General features: G+C 33.3%; 1 protein-coding gene across 5 annotated transcripts in view; it reads right to left on the reverse strand.

The window, feature by feature from the left end:
* The window catches only part of COP1 (COP1 E3 ubiquitin ligase), a gene marked incomplete at its 3' end in the record, with an annotated part of 273,496 nt that overhangs the window by 63,385 nt on the left and 186,381 nt on the right, over positions 1 to 23,730 (reverse strand). For 3 of the 5 annotated variants that reach the window (XM_082656826.1, XM_082656825.1, XM_082656827.1), the window contains exons 16-18: positions 4,876 to 4,993; positions 2,025 to 2,149; positions 806 to 966 (exon numbers count right to left, since the gene is read on the reverse strand). In XM_082656826.1, coding sequence (XP_082512952.1) covers positions 806 to 966; positions 2,025 to 2,149; positions 4,876 to 4,993 — 404 coding nt within the window. Of the gene's footprint in view, positions 1 to 724; positions 967 to 2,024; positions 2,150 to 4,024; positions 4,074 to 4,875; positions 4,994 to 23,730 lie in introns of those variants that run through there. The other 2 variants (XM_082656824.1, XM_082656828.1) reach the window with 2 other exon arrangements.

A 23,730-nucleotide genomic window follows, 5' to 3' on the forward strand; every position in this document is an offset into this window, starting at 1 on the left:
AACAAGATAGCTTAAATATACCTAATTAAACAGATGTCTTAAAGTAACCATCAAGTAGAATTTTTTGGTGTCAAAACTAAAACCAAGTCAGTACCTAAAAAGCTATTTTTAAAAAGATGACATTAATGCATGACTAATGTTTACAAAATCAAGACAATAAAAACGATTATTTCTTCATATAACTTATGAGAAAGCCTGCACTTTAAAATGTATAAATAAATGACAAGTTTGAGGAAACTGTTTTTTTGGGCAACCTAGAAGTGCAACTTGCTTGTTAACTGAATGTGTTTAAATATTCTTGTATAAATGTATTTTGTAGAGAGAAATTCTACCCTGAAATAGTATTTAATTAGGTATACATACAGGCCACTCTCCTTTCCCTACATCAAATTTTTTCCTTCTAATACAATACCAGGTTCAGCTGAATGTTTACTAAGCCTATATTGCATGTGACTAATAAGGAAAATGAGACACAGTGTGTTTTCTGGAGAAATTTCCAGTCCTATAGGAGAAGAGATAGAGATAATGTAATAATGCTGTAACAGAGGTATGCACATGATGCTATGGGCACACACGGGACAGCATGTCAGCATGAAGTGACATTCCAATTACTGTTCCATTTGTGACATTTCAATTACTACTTTCTAAAATGCCTGTTTCCTTTGGTGATGCAATACTAAGCAAAAAAGAAAATGTATATAACATATCAATTTATATTTTAAACTTAAAAAAACTTACCTGTGTATACATAAACATAATGCATTATATGAGACACCAAGGTGAAAAAACTGATATAAAAACTCACCCCATCTGGCAGTGCCCTCCAGCACACAGCACTAACGAACTCATTTGTATCATCTTCTTTTCGGTCTTTGTCCAGAACACTTTTGACCGTATCAAACTTAAAAGTTAGCAAAGTCTTAGAAAGTCCTTTATAGTACAGGTAAAGAGAGTTGTTCTCACTTCCTGAAAAATATTTAAAAATAATTTTTTTAGAGTGGGAGAACTTAGAATTAGGATATCACATTCATAAGGTAACTATCACTCAATGTTTAAGTTCAAAGACTAATAATCTTTTATGTAAAATATGAAAGACCAGAGCACAGGATTTCTTGGGAATCATATGAGAAAAGGATTCACAGAAAAAAACTTATACTTTCCTAACCTAAAGAAATAACCCACTGTCAAATGATATAACAATACTGATACAAAAATCATTTTAGCAGAGGTCTAGAGAAGAACCAGAAGTGTGTTATTATAGCATGATCTTGAATTACATTTATAAAGATTTTTATCTAGAGGGGAAGAAGAAAGTTATAGCACTTAAAAAGGCAGATTTTAATAATCTACAAAACTTATTTCCCATTCCCCAATAAAAGTTGAGTAGTCTAGAAACCTATATTTTTGAGCAGTCTATCAAAGTAAGAGATTTGCTTTGACAGGGTTTAGGTTCATATACATGTAGAGACAGTCAACTTTACTGAATAAAAGGCCAAGTCACTTGAAAGTACTGACGAAAGTTCATATATTCAGGCATCAGATGTATTAAAGCATTTGAACAGTACCAAATTTGACTTTTCTACTGCTAATTTAAATTTGTATAAATTATCAACAATGAACGTCCTAGAAAAACAGATCAAGACTACCCAAACAGACTGTTTATTGAAGGGAACATTATATAGGGGAAAATGAACATCAAGCTTTAGAAGACAAATGTCTCCAAAATTAAGATATCAGCAGAAACGAATATTTTCTGTCTTCTACATAACATCTATAGAAATTACATTTTACCGGAGAACAACTACAAAACGTATTTAACAATCTTATGCTATTTCATGTGGTCAGGGCTTGTGCTCAGCGAAGGAGAGAAGGACTAATGCTTCTTCTAATCTGAGGAAAATTCAACATGCTATCTTCTGAATGTATAGATCATTTCCTGAATTGGTATGTAGTCTATTCCATTGAATGCAATTTCAGTGACAGATATCTATTTAAAAGTTCCAGGAAACGACAGTTTCACTTACCACAAGCTATATAATCTCCATTGGAAGCGAGGCCTACAAAGTTTTTTTCATTGATATGACCCTTGAAGGAACGTAGACAGTATGGCTTCCCTACATTCCACAGCTTTAGCTGGCTGTCTGTTGAACTGAGATAAACACAAAAAGTTAGAACAACTTTAAGATCTCATTACATGAAACCCATCACTACTAATTAGAGGCAATCCGGTTTGGTGGTTGAGAATGCAGACTCTGGAGCTAGACTGTCTGAGTCAGAATGGTCAATATGCCATTAGTTTGCTTTTGACCTTAGGAAAGTTACACAACCTCTTTGGCCTCAATTTTTTCATCAGTTAAATGTGAAATATAATGATTCCTATCTTATAGAATTAGATGAATTCTATAAGATACTGCAAAAATTAAATTAATTCATTCTAAATGCTTTCAATAGTACCTGGGCATGTAGGAAGTAACAAATATTAGCCATCATACCATCACCATCAAACAACAACAGAGCTCTACTGGCAGCTGTGCTTAATTTCAGTTGTTCCAGTTGATTTGATTTACTTTTCAACTGTTGAATTCTATTAGTATACTGAATATAAACTATTGATATTTTCACAGCTTAGTTGTACCTACAGGGATGGAATACTATGAATGGTTGAATGGTCTATATAGTTTATCTTAATAAAATAATACGCAAATGCAGCTATTAATCAAAAAATAATTGAATATAAAAATCACTGCTAATCCTATCACACAAAGACAGTCTTAGGATTTGAATAAAATATCAAGTTTTGGTTTTCTTCTGACTTTTTGTTACAAAAATTGGATCATAACAACACATATTATTTTGTAAAGTGCTTCTTGCTTGTTCAACAATTTGTTTTACATTGTTTATGTAAAATAAATATGTTTCCATATCTTTATTAATGACTACACAATAAATCATCTTTTCTCTTGCTCTAACATTCACAGAATAGGGCACCATGCTAAATGTTTTACATAGATTATTTTACTCAGAGATTCACAACATAAGTAGTATTATTAGCTCCATTTCAGAGGTGAGGAAACAGATTTAGAAGGTTAAGGATATTTTCAAGGTACCACAGCTAGTAACTAGTAGAGCCAAGATTGAAATTGTCTTATCTCAGAGGCTACACTCCAAACACTTCTCTATTGCTTCTCATCATTTTTCAACATAACATCTATTCTTAGACATTTATGGGGTTTTTTTGTTTTTTGTTTTGGCCACGCCACGTGGCTTGTGGGATCTTAGTTCCCCAACCTGGGATTGAACCCAGGCCCCAGCAGTAGAAGCGCAGAGTGCTAACCATTGGACTGCCAGGGAATTTCTGACATTTATGTTGTTTTAAATTTGTTTTTTGCTCAACAATATTGCATTGAAAATCCCTTTATATGTATGTGTGTGTGTGTGTGTGTGTGTGTCACAGCCCAAGAATTCAGAGGCTGCAGCAATATGTATATAGTTTAATATTACTTTTTAATATTTCCAAACATACTTGTGGGTAAATGTCTTACATACTTCTAACACAAATATGTCCAAGAGGAAAATCATCATGATTTATAAAAACTAAGAAGGAAAAAAGACTGGTGAATATACAAACCACAAATCTGCATTAAAAAGGTCAACTATGATTTCCAATTTATACAATTAAGTATACATATACTTCAACTAGTTGAAATCAAACTAATTGATTCAACACTGATAAGTCTGAAATTTAAGAAAAATACTTTTAACATATAATCATTCATATTTGAATCTGAATAAAATTTTAATTTACTGCCCATTATTACTCCTAAAGATGGGATACTTTTTGACTGGTTACCACTTAACTTAGATTTGTGAACTAATTTCCTCTATTAACTCCTCTTAGAAAGCTCAGCTCTCACTTTCTTTTTTTCCCTTTTTGTAACTCAATTCAAATTACCTTGTTAAATCAACTCAAATTACCAAGTTCTTATCTAGAGCAACCAGTATGGAGGCAGATGTGGTGGGAGATCCCAAGTATAAGGCACTGGCATTAATAATCTCCTAAGAGATATTAGAAACTATGTGAAAGAAAGAAAACAATGTACAATTAGGCTTGAGAAGAAATAATATGTATGAAAAAAAGGAGACTGAGAATGGGTATTTACTAGAATAATACAAAATAAAGAGAACAATGATATGGATAACAGAAAGAAGGGACTGTCTCAGTAGAAAAGCTTACTTAACAGTATTTTAGCAACTGAGCTTTATTTACCTGGTTGACATCTTGTTTCCTTCAACAAAACAAAAGACAACTAAAAGCTTATTTTATGATTCTCTAGTTCAGAAGGCTTCTCAAAGGATATTTGTCAGGTGTAAGCAGTCACATTTAGAAAGTTCTCTTCAAAACATATTTAAAACTCACCACGAAATCATTGGGAGATCAAATAACATGGAATCATGAAAGTCAACCAAATATTGTTGAAAACCAAAAATGATACTACTATACTGCAATATAGATCAATATATAATAACATATTAGTGGTCTTAAATAAATAAAACACTTCTCATTCTACTGCATCAACTATATTGCTTCTCTCTTTTTAAGGAGCAGGGGCCGAAATCCAATCTGAAGTTCAAATGTTTAAGGGGGTAACATTAAAGAATAGTATCATCTGGATTTTATTCACAAATAACATATAAAAGTGAGCAACACAGACTAGAATATATATGTATTTTAATTAGACAAGTTATAAAAATCTACTATTTAAGAAAAAGTGCATGTACCACAGTGTTATTCTTCACAAAACCCACAGTGACATTACAAACTGGTAAATGATGGCATGTTAAATAAGCTCAACTTCTGAAAAGGGTAATACTCACGCAGAGACAATTTCCTCACCACTCACAAACTTTGCATAAGAGACTGCTTTTCGGTGTCCTTTGAATACCATGATTGGCTGTTTAGTGTTACGAAGATCATAGTAGTGAACACAGTGATCTAAAATAAAACAAAACAAAAAGAGAAAAATGTAGTAAATGAAGAAATGGAAGGCAAAGCTTATTTTAACTGGTTTGGGTGTTTTTCATCAAATGTTTAAGAAACAATATCCCACCTATAACAGTCAGAAAACTAAGAGCAATGACTCATTTTCAAAGATAAGAAGATACAGCAGGTTTTCTGTTTTGAATCTAGGAGGCTATGGTTGTATAAAAAAGTGTATATACATATGCCAAAGTCAGTCTGAAAGGGAGTTCCACTGATATTTCTTGAGATCCTGGCTCTAGAAACAGTATTAAGGATTCAAAATAACTGGAAAATTTTTAACGTATCCTTACATTTTCATGGCTTTATAAAAGTAATGTAAACATTTTGGGTTTCTGGTTAAACAAAATGAAATATAATTTTATTCCCCACATTTGCTTTTTAAAATACACTTTCTTGAGACACATTTTACATATAATAAAAATCTACTCACTGTAAGTACATAATTCAATGATTTTTAGTAACGTTACCCAGTGCTGCAACCAACACCATAAATCAGTTTTAGAACATTTTCTTCATCCCAATAAGATCCCTCGTGCACATTTACCACCCATCACCTAGGCAACCACTGTATTTTACCTCTATACGTTTGCCTTTTCTGAACACTTTATATAAATGAAATCATACAATATGTGACTTTTATGTATGGATGGCTTCTTACACTTTACATGATGTTTTTGCAGTCCATCCATGTTTTAACATGTGTCAGCAGTTTATTATTTTCTATTGCTGAACAGTATCCATTGCATGGATATACCACATCTTGTCTGTCCACTCACCAGTTTATGGATATTTGTTTCCATTTTTTGGTTATTGTGAATAATGCTGCTATAAACAATCGCATTCAAATCTTTGCATGGACATTTATTTAGGTTTCAGGTAGATATCTGAAAAGTGTAATTACTGTGTCACGTGATAATTCTGTGTTTAACTTTTTAAGAAACTGGTCACTGTACCATTTCACATTCCCACCAGCAATACATGATGGTTTCAATTCCTTTACTTGAGTTCTTAGAAAATTTTGGCAACACATCCGAAATGTGTTTTGCAAATATTTTCAACCTTTCTGTTGCTTATCTTTTTAGATAAGTACAGAAGTTTTGAACTTTGATAAGGTCCAATTTATCTTTTTTTCTTTCATAGAACACACTCTTGGTGTTGCAAATACGAAAACTGACTAATCCAAGGTCTTAAAGATTTTTCTATTTTTTTTCTAACAGCTTTATTGTTTTGGTTCTTACGCTTAAGTCTGTGATCAATTTTAAGTTAATTTCTGTGTGTATGGTGTGAAATAAAGGTCTTAGGTCATCTTTTTGCACGTGGATGGATATGAATCCAGTTGTCCCAGTATCATTTGAGAACAGACTTTTTCCCCGATGAACCGCTTTGGCACCTCTGTTGAAAATGAATGGACTATAAATAAGGATTTTCTTTTGGATTCTTAATTCTAATCAACTGATCCACAGATGTCTACTCTTCTGCCAGTACAACAATGCCTTAATAACTACAGCTTTGTAATTTTGAAATTGGGAAGAAAAAGTCCTCCAAATTTTTCTTTTTCCTCAAAATTGTTTTGCTCTTGTTTGCCCCAACTGGTATCACAGACTTTGATAGTTGTGACACTACATCTGATTGTTTTAACAATACCCTGGGTACAGGTCTTTTCCCATGGAGACTCTGAATCAGGTCAAACGGAAACAACATCTTGCAAATGGAGCTTTTTCTTTTCTAGTGAGTTGTAAGTCAGGTCAAATAGTGAAAGTGATCTGGAAATGGGGATTTTTGAGAAGCTCCAAAACCAGTTTTTACCCCAGTGGTGACAACAAGGCTGCTGGTTTTCAAAGCTTCCATAACTATAATGTTGGTTCATTTTTATAAATTTGCCAGTATTTTTGTTGCTTATATGGAAAAGTATTCCCACATTGCAGTTTATGTTTATTATTGTAATTGCATTAAGTGATCACCTCAAATGACAGCATTCAGCTTATCCTGTGGAAGTACAAATGTATAGCTGTAATCTGTTCGGCATGTGTTAGAGTAAAAATGGAAGAAAAAAATCCTCCTTCATCCGCTGTGCTCATGTTAAATTTATCAGTAAAAGACAGTAAACTTCTCTCTTGCAGTAAATAATTCAAAATTGAAAAACATTTTAGTAAAATAAGTCTTTAATTTTTCAAGTTATCTGAAAATAATGATACTATAAAATAGCATACTACAGTATAATGATATACTACCTCATTCTCAGGCTAATAAAAAAACAAAAGGGGATGTAATATGTAAAAGATATAGGGGTATAAGTAAAGGTTAAATTATGTCATTGTGTATTGCAAAAAGATTTTTCAGTAGCTGGAATGAGAAAAGTAGTGTGGAGACCGAGTAAGAAATGCAGGTGTTTCTGTAGACATGGCAGCCTGAAAAGAAACTGTACCGCAGTACTCAGAACCAGCTTACCATGTGCGATTTATTTTCAGCAAAATATATACTAGCTATCACATTACTGTTATTATGTCATCATGTTGGGTTTCTTTTCTTTTTTTGGTTTTATATTTTCACTGTATTTAGTTAGAATCTGACTTGACTTTATAGTTGCTTTAAGAGCTAGGAACACACAAAGGTGATCTTCAGTTGTACATTTGTGCATATACTTTAGCAATATTATGGTATAAATAATTTAGGTAAGTAGGTTAAGTCCTCAATAATTTTCTTTCCTTTATAAAAGGGAAGTCTTTCTGAAGTGTCACTATAATTCTAATAGTCTTAATAATTTGAAGATATAGTATATGATCCCATCTCTATTTTTCTTTTCTCCCTTTTTTACTTTGAAAAATTTCAAATCTGCAGAAAAGTTGAAAGAATAATACAATGAATACCTTTGTTCCTTTCAATCTAGACTCACCAACTGTAAGCATTTTACAAAATTTGCTTTATTCTCCCTTCTAAAAACAAACAAGCACACGTACTTTTTTTTCCCCTTGAACCATCTGAAAGTAAGTTTTAAATATCAGGATACTTTACCCATAAAAATGTCAGCACCCACCTTCTAAAAAGAAGGAAACTCTTCAACAATATCATATGTCATACTCAAGAAATTAATACTGACATGAGAATATAACTTAATATGTATTCTGTATTCAAATATCCCAACTGTTTAAAAAATATCCTGAAAACTATTTAATTTTGTTAAAGGGTCACACACTATATTTAGTTTCTACGACTGTCATTTTACATATAACATTTTCATAATACTGTTATTTTTGAAGCATCTAGGCTACTTGTTTTGCAAAGTGTTCCACAAGTCTAAATTTGTCTGAATGTTTTCTCATTATTATGCTCTTATTACATAGCTTTGACAAGATTACTATAAAACTGATGGTCCTTCCTACTGCATCACATCAGGAGGCATATAATGTTTGTTCCATTGGTGGTCCTAAATTTGATTGCTTAGTTAAATGCCCCATGGCCTTGTCAATGTAAACAGAATCTGTTTCTTTTTCTTTAACTTTTTAATCAAACTATGCTACTTGTAAAACCATGGAGAGGAATACCAAGAAAGAACAATTTCCAGTACAATGAATAATTTTCCTATAGGGATACTAAAAAAAATAAACCAAAACAAAGCAAAACACCCAAACAAACACAGTTTCACCATTAATAAGGTAATCATTGCTGATATGCTAAAATAATAGGGTGGAAATAATTTGTCTGGAATAGATGTAGAAATATCTTATTGAACTTAATGTTTAATGAACAGTTCATTACCTTCTACTAAAGTAAGAATAAACCAAGTATAACTGATAAGTCAAAGTTTTTAAATACAGTTTATGACACAGCCACCCTAGACTGTGTTCCAAAAAGCAAGAAGCCAATATGGCCAATCAGAGATCAAACTGAATTTTTAAAATCCTCGATACTATTTTCAGGTTTCCCAGATGCTTGAGAATTTATAAAAATTCTCAATGTTCCAGCTTTTGGATGTCATCAAGATAGGGTTGGGATGAGAAAGCAAGTTGGAGAAATCCTTAGAAAGCATTCCTTAGGCAGGGCAAATAACTTTAGTATTTAAAAACACACAGGTCGGGCTTCCCTGGTGGCGCAGTGGTTGAGAGTCCGCCTGCCGATGCAGGGGACACGGGTTCGTGCCCCGGTCCGGGAAGATGCCACATGCCGCGGAGCGGCTGGGCCCGTGAGCCATGGCCGCTGAGTCTGCGCGTCCGGAGCCTGTGCTCCGCAACGGGAGAGGCCACAGAAGTGAGAGGGCCGTGTACCGCACAAAAAAACACACAGGTTCACTGGTTACTGATTTTATCTCATATAGCTATCATTACTGTTCTTAAAAACAATAATTAAATCATTTTTACCTCCTTTAAGCCTTTGATGATATCCTAACATACCACCTCAGAGATCTGAAAGAAAGCTAATCTTTGGAAACAGAAAGATCAAGCAAGTATAAGTTAAATAATACAAATGCACATGGAATACTTTGGAAGCATTTGCTTTTAACACCAGCTCTGAATCTGGTTGTTAGATCTTTGTTCATCATTTGAGAAAGAATCAGAAACTGTCATTGCTTATTTTTTTACCGTATATAAAACCCTAGAAAGACATATTAACTTTAGCCCACTATTATGTACGCTTTACTTTATGAGTCACCCCTCCTTACCAGTCTGCAAAAGATGCACAAGCAATTGTGATATTCTCCTAGTGTCACAGAAGTAGCAACTATCTATCTGTACATTAGAGATTAAGCCACAATCATCAAATCAGCAGCAGTTAAAAACAAACGAATAAGTTTTCCAGTTCTACACATAAGGTGCTTAGAAGTTAACACTCCATACTAACAACAACTAAAAGGTAAACAGACTAAAAAATCAACAACTATTCTAGGATCCATAAGAGAGGTGAGGGCCAAGGTCAACCGCTGACACAAAGATTGGAAAGACAAAAGCAAATACAGGGAGTCATAGCTTATCAGAGCAGAGACTCGCAAGGAGAAATTGCCATGGGGAACCAGAATCTGGGTATAAAAATTTGAACTGTAACAGGTGAATTGCTGAAGGCTCAGCGTGGACAAGTCTAAGAGTTAAAAATTCCAGAAGGATCCAGTCATAGGAGTCCTCCATAATTTTGTCAGATTTATTTCTAGAAGCTTGATCAGGTTCTTAAAGGCAGAATACAGAGGATTTTTAGAGCAGTGAAAATACTCTATATGATACTATGATGATGAATACATTTGTCCAAATCCACAGAATGTACAACACCACAAGTGAACTGGTGATTATGATGTGTCAATGTATATTCATCAATTGTAACAAATGTACTACTCTGGAGGGAGATACTGATAATTGGGGGTTATGCATGGGTAGGGCAGGAGGCATAGGGGAACTCTCTGTTATCTCCCTCTCAATTTTGGTGTGAACCTAAAACTGTACTAAAAAAAAAAAAAAGGCTTTAAAAAGAAGTCTCAGTTATGTAACAATATATTTTCCCAAAATTAAAAACAAAAACTCAGTTAAGAAAAAGTAGCAGAAACATTTATAATATCCTCCCTGGCTTAACTTACTTAGAACTTCAGGATATAAAACTGATTAAAGTAAGAGCTGCTCTGGTTAGAGCCCAGGGAGGAACAGGAGCCCTTTTCTAAGCCTCTTCTCTCCCTACATTTGGCTTTCCTTCCCCCCTGCCAACTCTTGAGAAATCTGAAGAGACAGAATTTGAAAATTAATAATTTTATTATTGATCACTATGAAAAAATGACTTCCTTTATTTTTTCCCAAATTTATCTCTATTTATGGTAGGGAGAGAGTATATTAATGAATTTTTAATGCTTAATTCCAAAGTTCATGGGCAAATAAATACTTTTACAAATCGCTACTATGACCACTCCCAAATCCAGTTCAAAATATCAATAACACCTATTTTTTTCAATATCTATTTGTGTATGTTCATGATTTGTTGGTTTTAATTATCTCTGATGGAAGAAAATGTGTTTCCCCTAAAAGAGTTTCTCTTGTGCTGTCTCTAAAACTAGACCGGCAACAGGGAAAATATTGTTTAAATCTTCATACTCACTAATATGACCCAGTACAATGTTCTATACATAGACATTAGTGGTTAAACAATGATATCATTGTAAGCTTTATCAGTTGGAAACGCAGAAAAATATGTATCACGTATAGAAAAGTCTTAATGTTTGTGTTTGTTATTTGAATTCATCTGAAAGTATACACAATGAATTACTTGTGGAATATATAGTTTTATTACCATACTGCTGTAGTAGGTTACAGATAAACATAAACCACACAATCTAAAATATTCACAGTGGCTTATAAAACATTAAATAAGCACAAAATGTGGGCAAAATTTCCTGGTTTCACAGTTTGCCTTCTTTAGAATCAGTCTCTACATAACAAAATGTGTGTTAATTACCAGGGAAATTTAAGGATCTGTTTTCCTCTTCTGCTTAGTAGGTGATATTTTTTAAACAATTAGATTTTTATAAAATTATTCAAACATCATAAATCTAAATTCAGAGGCAATGTCTTGCAAATCTAAATGGCTGTAGAAATATAAAATGGGCATGCCCACACTAGAAATAAAAGACTGAAATACATACTCAAAATGCAGTATAGAAAATTATTTCCTCAACGTAGTAGAAAATTATTTCCTAGTTTGCTAAGTTTATGTATAGCCAAACTAACCACCTGTAAAAATATGTGAATATTTACTTTGTGAGAATTAATTTGCTTCAGTCTTTACTGATCTGCTTTACTTCAATCTCTTTTCACAAAATGGTTGTCTAAATTAATGGTAGTAGGAAAGAACCAAAAGAAAAAAAAAAAAAACTAAATAGTTTTTATACAGCATTTAGCTGAAAACCTTTAAAATTTTAATAAAATAACCCAATCAGGGGATTTGGTCTTTGAACTGGTAAATTTAATTTGTTTCAATTTACTGTGTTCAGATTAGTCAGATGTTTGGATTAACTCTCATCACCTTAGTTTTTACTTTTTATCCTGGCTTTTTCTATGGTTCTTCATTTCCTTGTTTCCTGCCTGCTATAGATTGAGTTCTTTTTAATACAGATTGAGTTTTCTCTCCTACTGTAGGTTTCGAAGTAGAGATTCTATTTCTATTCTTTAATGATTATGCTTAAAATTGTAGAATGAACGTATGACTTGAAGAACAAAGTTAATTAATATTGTTACACAGATTATACAAAAACCTTAGACTGTTTTCCATTTCATCAATACTCCTCCAAAACCTCGGTTACACTTTGTCCAAATTTTTACTTCCATCTTTTTAAAACATCCAAATTAGTCTCATTTTTTTTGTTGTTGTTTTATTATTTTTTATTATTGTTTATTATTATTATTATTTATATTATAAATATTATTATTTATAATTATAAATATTATATTATATTATATATATAATATATATAATATATATAATTATAATATATAATTATTATATAATATTATATAAATATTATATTATATTATTATATATAAATATTATAAATATTATTATTTATTATTGTTGTTGTTGTTGTTTTATTCAGTCAATGCTAAGATTTACCCACATTTATGAATTTCTTTGCTCACAAGATTTCACTCCTTGTATTTTATTCAATTCTTGATGTAATTCTCTTCTTTTGTCTGTTTCTCTGTGGTGGGGGCAAGAAGAAGCATCCTATGCCATGAAGTCAGTGGTTAGAATTCTCAGAGGTCCAGCTCCTCTCTACCACTCAGAGCCCAGGCTAAGACAAAGTTTCTGGAGATTTCCCCATGTAGATACGCAGATAGGCAATTACAACACCCTAGGTACACACTTCCCAGGTCCACACCACCTGTTCCCTCCCCACTAACTCTTCAATATCCAGGTCTCTGGATTACTGAGGCCAGCAACTTTCCATCACCACCAGGCAACATAACTTCAGCTCACATGTTTACTTCTCTGGTTTTTCTATTCTGCTTTGTTTGTGACCCTTTGTGATTTCAATACTTTATAAGCTATGCATCTAAAATAATATTTTATATATTTTATCTAAAATAATGATTATGTAAAATAAATAAAATGTTTATTGGCAGAGGATTTTCAGTTTATCTAGTCTATCACACTGTTAGAACCAGAACTCCCTTTTGAGAATTTTATTACTTCAATTGGTATAACCATTTGTGGCAAGTTTCAAAATAAAAGACTGATTAACCCTTCACTACGTCAAGTAACTACTTTTCTGGTGTATTTCACAGCTGTCCCTCCATTTCCAGAGGTACTTTCATCCAACCCAGGGTATTATTATTAATATAAAGTATATTTCTATATTAAGTGTCTTTCTATAGCAAGTGTCTTTCTATAGCAGTAATATAATAGGTAGACTCCATGCAAGTAAATGATTGAAAACTAATCTAAAATGGAGAATTTAAGTGCAAAAGATAATGTAGATTTGGGGTTCAGTCTATTTAATGACCTCCTTTATGCTTTTTTTAAAGTCATAATGAATCCTATTATCTCAATAATAACAGTTCATAAGAAAAAACAATTTGGTTTTTCTCTTTTACTAGACAGATTTGGTCCTTATGTTTTGCTAAATGCTATTAAAACAGAGACTTAGTATTTTAATTCAGTTATGTTCATCAGACAAAAACAGCTTTCTTACTATGACATATAAAGGGCCTTCATTATTTAGCCTACATCTGCATTTCCAAATTCTTGTTCCACCAATTCAGGAACCTGTAAATATTTTTGGCATAGTTATTCTTGTCCCAGGAGAAGACAGAGGGGTACACATGAAAATGATATAAGGAGCAATTTCAGAATACAAATGCTTGGTCTCCTCTCTGAAGATTCTAATTCAGTAGGTCTATGATAGGGCCCAGACATGAATAATGTTTCAGCTTCTCAAAAAAGACTGATATGTCTCATAATGTAAAAACACTATTCTAATGCTATTTTTTTACAACATACTATAACTTATTTGCTTGTCTGCCTTATCTAACTGTAACATCTTGAGGGGTAGGATTATTTATTTTTGTATACATAGTAACAAATACAAAGTTATTTTAAAAATAAGTGTTTGTGAAGTTAATAAATCAATGATATAATTCTGAGGAAAAGAATTCCGTATCCTGATTAATGTGATAGAGGGGGTAATTTTTTTTTTCTAATGGCACATGGTCTAGTTCCTCTAATCACTATTTACTTTCCCTTTAGGGACTATAAGAAATCTTTAGATATATGTTACACATTGGATAAGCAGATCTGTAATTAAAGTGGAGACTACAAAGTTCATGTGCTTAGGCTGATCAGTATCATAACATTCTATTTGTGGATCCGGAGTGCAGCTAAGTATCACTTACCTGGTGGTCTCACAAGATGTTTCAACCCAGAATGACCACAGCTTCCTAATACTAACACACCCCTACTATGTGTCTTCTAATATACTTTTATTCAGAATTCAGTATTCTAGAGTTATACAAAATCAAGTGGCTGCTTTTGTTTCTATTTTCTGCAATTTATATCTGGAATAGAACCATCTTTTTGTATCCATGCATCCATCCTCCACCTAACCATCTGTCCATCCATCCATGCAGGTAGGGTTATTAATATCTTAAACTTATCACAGTTCCAGAGCTAATTAAACCACAGTTTTTGGTTGCTTGAAAAATCTTTGTTTTTATTTGTAAAAAAAGATTTTTTTGGCTGGATACAGAATTAGGGGTTAAAAAAACTTTTTAGCACTTTAAATGTGTGGTGGGTCCATTGGTTTTTGGTCTGTATAGTTTATAATGAGAAGGTTGCTATAACTTTTATCTTTCACAGTATATTTCTCTGTCTTCAAGATTTTTCTTTGTTTTGGACATTTTGACTATGATATACCTAGGTATTTTTGGTCTGTTTGTTTTTATTGTGTTTGAGGTTCTGTGAACTTCTGGTATCTAAGGTTGGTTACCTTTCACCCATCTTGAAAAATTCTTGATCTTTATCTCTTCAAATATTTCTTCTTTCCTTTTCTTTCCTTCTGCTTTTACAACTCCAATTACAAGTATGTTTGACTGTCTGACATTGTCCAGAAACTCTTTGCTACTGTGTTCTGTCTTTCCCTCCCGCTCTTTTCTTTGTGTTTCACTCTGGATAATTTCTATTGACCTATCTTCAAGTTCATCTAGTTTTTTCTTAGTTTGTATCCAATCTGCTGATAAGCACATCAAAGAAGTCTTTGTTTCCGACATTAAGATTTGTATTTCTAGTATTTCCACTTCACTTTTAAAAAATACTTTGCATTTCTCAGGTGAAATTCTTCATCTTTTCAAGCACATTGTTTATCTTTCCCACTGGATCCTTTAACATGTAATCATTTATTTTAAAATTTCTGTCTCATACCCCAACATCTGCGTTATCTATAAAACGAATGAGTCCTTTGAGTCTTGACAACAGGATGCTTATTCTTACTTATTTGTATACCACATACTTTTAAATTAAAGGTAAGAGATCATACATAGAACAGTAGACTCTGAGGTAAACAGTATTTCTGCCTGGAAATGAGGACCTCTTTTTCTGTCAGGCAATTAGTGTGATGGAATCAACTATCCTAGTCAGTGGTTGAGCTGAGTTTTGGTTTTGGTTGTTAAGCTCACTGTTGTTAAGTGCATCACAGGCTTCAAGTTTTTCCAGCAATGAGCTGTCATCACTTTGTGCTTAGTGTGGTCCTGGGGCAAGAGAAACTCTTCTCAGTATTCCTGCTCTACTGTTACTTTTCAACAATTCCTGCATGTCTGAGCCTAGGAGAGGGTCTTTCTCCCTGTTACTGCCCCTCCCCTGGTGGTAGAGGACTCTTTCTTGTTTTTCTGGTGACAGGATTCTGTTTGGAGAGGGGTTCTCAGTTCTTCTGTTCCATCATGAGTCCTAGGAAGGGTGCAAATGCCTGAGTTTCTGGTATGGGGCTTCTTAAGCATTCCAACCCCTCACCATCATGGCAGGCAAATTCTACACAGCATCTGAGGCAGGTCTTAGACAAGAGAGAGTTTTCATGCCACTCAATCAGTAGTAGTAGATCTCTGCTTTGTATGATGCAGGATCCTGAGCCCAAGAAGTTTTCCTGCTTCTCTCCTAAGAGCTTAAAGCTTCTGCTCGATATGAGAAGAGGGTCTGGAGAAAAAGGTGATATTTTGTGCTGGTCTTTCATCAAGAACTCATCACTTCATGAACTTCTGACTGTCACTGATGCAGGTTACTGTCTTGCCTCATTTATTTTGTGAGCAGCCAGTGGAGGGCCATGGAGAAAAGCTTATGAGTAAGTGTGCATTCCTCTTTTGTTCTGGACTTCTAATTATTCTACACTGCTATGCCAGCCCACACTTGGCTTTTAAGAATGCGTTAACATTTTAGCTCATTTCTTCTTACTAGCTTCTATGGTGGCTACTTCTTCCTCTTGTGGTCTGCAAATGTTCATATGTCCTATCTTTCCTTGGAGGGGCTTGGCATTCCTTGGAATTCAGTTACCCTGCCTTGTGACTTCAGCTCTCTGACAGGCAGGGGTCAAGAAAAGTTATAATTTTGTAGCTCATATAGTTTTTCTGTTTTTAAGATGAGGGTAGCATTTCTCATGGAAGAGAAAAAGAAGGAAAGAGAAAAAGAAGTAAGGGGAGTTGAGAGAAAGCACTAGAGAACATGAGCAAGCAAGAGTCAGCGCATGTACAGGCAAGGAAAAAAGTTTCTGAGATTCTGAACTTCTTTCTACAACCACAGATGGTTCTACAATAGTTGAGAGAGTTCAGGTTTTCAGATTCATGCATGAATTTATGAAAAAATCCACATCTTACTAAAACTCCTTGATTTATATCATAAAAATACATATTTCTTTACAATTAAAATATTTAATTTTTTATTTAATGTTGTGCAATAACTCATTTAAAGACTAATCTAACAATTAAAGCATTTAGCACCTGATTTTTGACTAGTAATAGCCACTCATTGATTCTCTGCCACCTACAATGATCTATCTATATCTGTCCCAAAATTAACTAACCAAGTAGACTTCTAATTTTTTTCTAAAAGAATACTAAAAAACTATACCCTCATAAATTTTTAAATCAATGTCTAAAATTTTTCATCATTTGCCATTTATAACATATTTAAATGACATTTTAAAATATGAATTAAGTATATCTAATGAAATCTAAACATCACAGTAATTTGATGTCAAACATCATCCACTAAAAAATATACAGAAACAAGATATTCTTTAAGAGTGGAAAACCTCACATAATCTTTTCCTTGAATTTGTATTTTTGTTCCCCTTGCAAAATAAAATGTATCCCATAGATTTTATACTGTCTTTTTTTTTTTTTTTTTTTTTTTGCGGTACGCGGGCCTCTCACTGTTGTGGCCTCTCCCGTTGCGGAGCACAGGCTCCAGACGCGCAGGCTCAGCGGCCATGGCTCACAGGCCCAGCTGCTCCGCGGCATATGGGATCTTCCCGGACCGGGGCACGAACCTGTGTCCCCTGCATCGGCAGGTGGACTCTCAACCACTGCGCCACCAGGGAAGCCCTATACTGTCTTTTTAGGCTAAGTCTTGTTTAGCATTCTCTCTTCTTTGAAAAAAGGATGTATATAATACAAACATTAATTTAATTTTCTGTGACCAAAATGCTCTAATTGTAAGATATTTTCTCCATTTGAGTTACTATTAAAATTATCAGTATATAATTGATAAAAAACAACAAATCTTGATAATTATTAAACAAAAGTAATATTTTATTAGAAATACAGGTTGTGGCACACCCTCTCTCTCTGCCTTTTGTACTGACTGTGTTCTGGTAACTACAAATGAATATTACCTACTCTTAAAATTCCATTCTTATTGTTCAGCATTAATTCTATTCCTATAGTTCATTTATATATTTATATAGATACAGTCATAGAAATGTAAAATTTCCTCACTAATGTCATTCAATTTTTTAAATCCCAAGTTTGTGCCAAAATTCACACAGCCACTTATTATCAAAAATATTTTTAATGATCTGACATCTTTATTGGACCAGTCTTTAATTTTTTATTGAATACAAAGAACTGGAACCATCTACCTTGCTACCTAGTAATGAAGAGTATTTTAAAATCAGAATTTTTGCAAAGTACTAAAACAGGTTTACCAACATCAAATCAAATGTGCAGAAACACAATCCCTTATCCCAAGCACTTGGGGCAGATAAGTTTCATAATTCTGAATTTTTCAGACTTTGAAAGGAAATATGCTTCATATTATGCAACACTCCAAGTAAGGTCTATGTCCACACTCTGTAATCAAATACATTAATATTTCTACTGGAAAACTTATGAACAATTACATGAAGTAGGATATATAAAGATAAGTAGCTCTGCTCTATATCTAATCATGCCATCAAATGAAAGTGAGTTTTTGGAATTCAGAGTTTTCTAGATTTTCAAATCGCAGATAATGGACTATGGACCAGTATTAATTACACCTGTTTATTTGTCCAACTGAAGTAAGAAGATCTACGTTCAATATTTGGTGCTAATGGCTTCTTTGCTTTGCTCCCATGGAGCTTGAGAATAAGGAACAATGCAAACGTTTTTTGACAATACTCAGAAGAAGAAAAAAGTCCTTTAAAGAAAAAAAAACTTCACCCACCTTCACTCTCTTACTCAACAAATACCTAAAGTAAAAGAACTCAAAGTACAAAATATATTTTTTCTAATGCCATGTTTCTTAATAGAAATACCTGTAAGACAAAGAATGACAGCAAGTTACTCTAGTAACATTTAGAAGAAACATCCCTTTGTCAGATAATCCTGAGGGTTTTACAACCTGGTAAAATGTACGATGTTAAGGTTCATGATAATGAGAAATATGTTTTTCTCTTGTAAAACAGAAAAAAGCTATTATAAAAGTTGAAATATGGGGACTTCCCTGGCGGTCCAGTGGTTAAGACTTCACCTTCTGGGGACTTCCCTGGTGGCGCCTGCCAATGTAGGGGACACAGGTTTGAACCCTGGTCTAGGAAGATCCCACATGCTGCAGAGCAACTAAGCCCGTGCTCCACAACTACTGAAGCTTGTACTCCAGAGCCTGCATGCCACAACTACTGAGCCCAAGTGCCACAACTACTGAAGCCCGCGCTCCTAGAGCCTGTGCTCCACAACAAGAGAAGCCACCAAAATGAGAAGCCTGTACACTGCAACAAAGAGTAGGCCCTGCTCCCCGCAGCTAGAGAAAGTCCACGCACAGCAATGAAGACCCAATGCAGCCTAATTAATTAATTAATTTAAAAAATTAAAAGACTTCACCTTCCAATGCAGGGGGTGCGGGTTCGATCCCTGGTCGAGGAGCTAAGACCCCCACATGCCTCGTGGCCAAAAAAGCAAAACAAAAAACAGAAGCAATACTGGAACAAATTCAATAAAGACTTTAAAAATGGTCCACATCAAAAAAAAAAAAAAAACTTAAAAAAAAAAAGTTGAAGTGGAAAAGGAGAACTGGAATGATACCTCAGGCTTCACTATCAGGCATGTCAACTTACGTATGAAATTTGAGGACCTAAAAGTTGATGTTCTTAAATCTGTAAGTTTCTACACAAACCCTAAATGCTTTTAGTGCTCCATCAGGGTTTTCTTACTCCAGTTTGGAGACCTTTGCTTCAGATTACATGTCAAGTATTTAAGCATGTACTTCTATATGTGAAGATTTTATAAAGCATGTGCCTAAAGGTAGCAGAGTATTTTTACATAGATTTTTTTTCCTGTGCTTTCAGACAAGTGGAATCCAGTGAATGTGATATAGTTGGCTAAAGTACACTGATACTCTATAAGTGATGATTTTTTATAAACAGAAGATGATTAGAGCCTTGATAATTATGTAGAGAAATAGCCTTTATTCATTCAATATCATAAAATTTCCCAGAACAGTGTACTAATTAGCCATTGCCACAAAATTGCTGTGTAACAAACTATTCTAAATTTTAGTAGCTTAGAACAGTCATTTATTTTCACAGATCTGAGGGACAGCTTAGGGTTGGCTGATTTTAGTAGAGCTTATTTGTCTGGAGGTTGGATGATTTGGCTGGGGCAAGTCAGTACCACCCCAAGTGGCTTTCTTCCTCCCCCTGGGACCAGTAGCTAGCTTGAGTATGTTCTCTTCATGGTGATGGCAGAGGGGGAAGAGTAAGCAAGCCCAACTGTGAAAGCATATTTCAAACTTCTGGTCAATTTCACACCTAACCATCACTTGGGCCAAAGCAAGTCACATGGCCAAGTCCAGAGTCAGGGTGGAGTTGTTTCCCACAGTGGGAAAGCACTGTTTAGTGTCAAAGTACATAAATACAGGGAAGGATAAAGAACTGAAACCAAAAATGCAATTTAATATAAATATTAAAATCTGAAACAAATCTTTCAGCATCTTATAATAGCTTAATATTGATTAATAGAGACCAATTAAATTGGCTATTGGCTCTGTTGTTAAAGTAAAATTTGTAGAGTCTAAAACACAGTTTATATAGCTTAAGATGAATTCAGAACCACTAGAGGAAGAAGTGACTCTTTACTAAGAGGTGCAAGCACTGAATTTTCACCTTAGACGGTCACAGAAAGATGAAATGATTATCACTAAACAGAAAGAAAGCTAGCTTAGATAGGATTTCGAGCTTTTGGTTTGTAATACTCACATGCAATCTATATGTTCTATTTTAAACTAAGATCTCTAGGGGGATAAAGAATAGTCACATTTTATTTAATTCAATTAAGCCCTTTAAGATAATATTTTTAACCATGGTCTCTGTCTAGTGATATCTAACTCAGACACGAGTACCTAAATTTTATATTTTCTGGAGCAGCCCTTTATAATATAGCCTATTCTCCAATCCTCATTCTAATTCTCCCACTAAAGAAATAATCTATAAATTACATGATTCATCACTCTACTACTGTGTTAAGTATCAATATATTAAAAAAAAACTAACCTTGCAAACAAAATGTGAAAACACCAAATAAATATTTAAATTCAGAAAAAATGATTTCAATTTTTTAACATAGGTTTTTCAAAAATATTTAAAGTATTTCATATGACAGATTTACAATGATTTAAAACAGTAAGCCACATTTAGAAGTCAATTTTTTAAAACCTCTATGAGGAAAAACACATTTTCTGGAACGCTTTAAGTAAATCACGTATATCAGGATGTAAAAACCTTCTCTTATTGAGTGAATATCTGAATAAACAATGACAATCTTATCTATTCTGGCATTAAGCTTATTCTAAAAATTCCCTTAAACATAACCCATCCTAGCTGTCTGTAGGTGCTTGCAGAAAGGAACATAAATGATGTAGCTGAAACTGAAGTGTTAGTGGCTTACTGGGAAGAGAAACAACAAAAATTGATGAAGTCTCAATCTTTTATTAAAAAAAAAAAAAAGAAAGACTACCATGTATTTTTATTCACTTAAACCATTTTCACTTATAACTGCCAAAAGCTCAATTATAAGAAGTTTCTGTTGTAATATCTTAAAAGTATTTAATGATATATTTTATGAATTTTCTATATGCTAAATTTTTAGCATTTGTTTAAATTAGTCTACATCTTTTCCATCTTTTTAAAAAAATTTCTTTCTGATTTGGAAAGTAGCCTGCATATAGACAGTTTATAAACATGTGAAAAGTTTCAACATCTTTGTAACTACTACAGTGATTACAACTACAATATTAAAGCCTCCTGTACATCACATTTTTTTTTTCCTCCTTCTGAGAGGTAACTGCTATATTTGAAGTTAGAACAATTATTTCCTTTTTTTTTTTTTTAGTGGTTTGACCACATATTCCTATGGTCAATGTACATATTCCTAAACACTGTAGTTTGTTTTACATGCTCATGAATAGAATTGTACTGTGCATTTTTCTGTGACTTTCATTCAACATTTATTATGCTTGTTACTCATCCACATCAGTTCATGGAGCTGCAGTTCATTCATTTTCACTGTTGAATGTTCTACAGTGTGAATATGCAACTACATACATTATTTAAATACATGTTTCTCTAGGGCAAGGTTTCTCAAACTTTAGAATTACCTGGGGAGCCTGTTAAAAAACAGGTTCCTGGGGTCCACCTTCAGAAATTCTGATTCAGTAGGTCTTGGTCAGGGTGTTAGAATTTGCATTTCTTACAAGCTCCTAGGTGATGCTGATGCTGTGCAGAATACGCTTTGAAGAGCAAAGCTGTAGGATGTATTTATCATTTCCTTATTTATTTGAAAGAGTTCTTCATGTAATATAGATATGAAGAATTCTGTCATTTATATGTGTTCTACATATTTTCTCCCAATTAATGACTTTTTAAGAAATTATTTTCCAGGTATTATTTGGTAAATAGAAGTTTTTAATTTTACTGTAGCCAAATTTATCTACCTTTTATTTATGGCTTATACTTTTTGTATCTTAAAGCCGTCCCTATTACAAGATCATGAAGATATTCTCTCTGAACTCATTTTCTAAATACTTTATATTTTGCTATTCACATCTAGGTTGTGTGGTGACCTGGAATCGACTGTGTATTGTATGGCGCATGAATTACAACATCATTTTCCCACACCAATTGTCCAACTATGAAAATTCCATATTTTCCAAACTCCTATGCAATATGATCTTTGCCAGGTATCAAACATCCATGCATTTGTAAGTCTATTTTTGGTTCTGTTCCACTAGTCTATCTATTCCTGTGCCAAAATAAAACTGTTTTCATTTATCTTTCCTTATCTTTGTTTTAAATGTGTCTCTTGTAAAGAGTATATTATTGCATTTTGAACATTTTAACTAGTCTGTTAATCTGCACCTTTAACTTGCAGCTGTTAAGTCATTTCCGTTTACAATAATTAGATACATCTGAATTTCTATCAGCTTATTTTCTGTTTTTTAGCTATCCCAAATATTCTATGCTTCTCCCCCTTTCCATTCTCATTTCCTTTAGGATTAGCCAAATATTCTACTCCTCCCCCCCGACCCCAGTAATAATTTGAATTTTGTGCTTTGCTTCTATTATTTTAATGATCTTTCTAGAAAGCGTATCATGTATTTCGTACTTTCCCGTGTTTGTAGTGACTGCTCAATATTAGTTTCAAAAAATGAATGATCATGTCTATCATATTAGTAACAACTGAATAATAAATGCCTGACTTTAAAATATCTCTGCATTTAATATGAATATAAAATTTCCTGTGAAGCACATTTTTTAAAAAGATCTAGCTAAACGACACTTACAGCCTGGAAGGCAAGACAGACATAAACAGGTGAAAGATTTACTAGGTGCCTCAAAGTTGTTCTTAAATTCTAGACTATCAAAAGTAGATTTTACAACAAAATAATAGAATAGTTTGTTTCTTGAATATTGGCGTTATGCATGCCACCTCCATTTGCATTCACACAGATTACTTAGAAACTTGAAAACAAAATGTCCTTGATGTAGTATAGGTAACTGAAACACATGTTCATGAATGCTCTGATGCTAATTAAGATTTATTAAATAAATATTCAGATATTTAATTTATTTAAATGTGAAGGAAAAGACATCCCCACTGGCAACCACTATATAAAATAAAAAACAAGGCAGATTTATGAACCTAACAAACCTAAAATATTTCCCATTAAATAAAGAAGACAGAAAAAATGTTTAAGATATCCTGAGCACT

The sequence above is a fragment of the Grampus griseus genome (assembly GCF_964374135.1).
Source record: "Grampus griseus genome assembly, chromosome: 1".
Classification (NCBI taxonomy): Eukaryota; Metazoa; Chordata; class Mammalia; order Artiodactyla; family Delphinidae; genus Grampus; species Grampus griseus.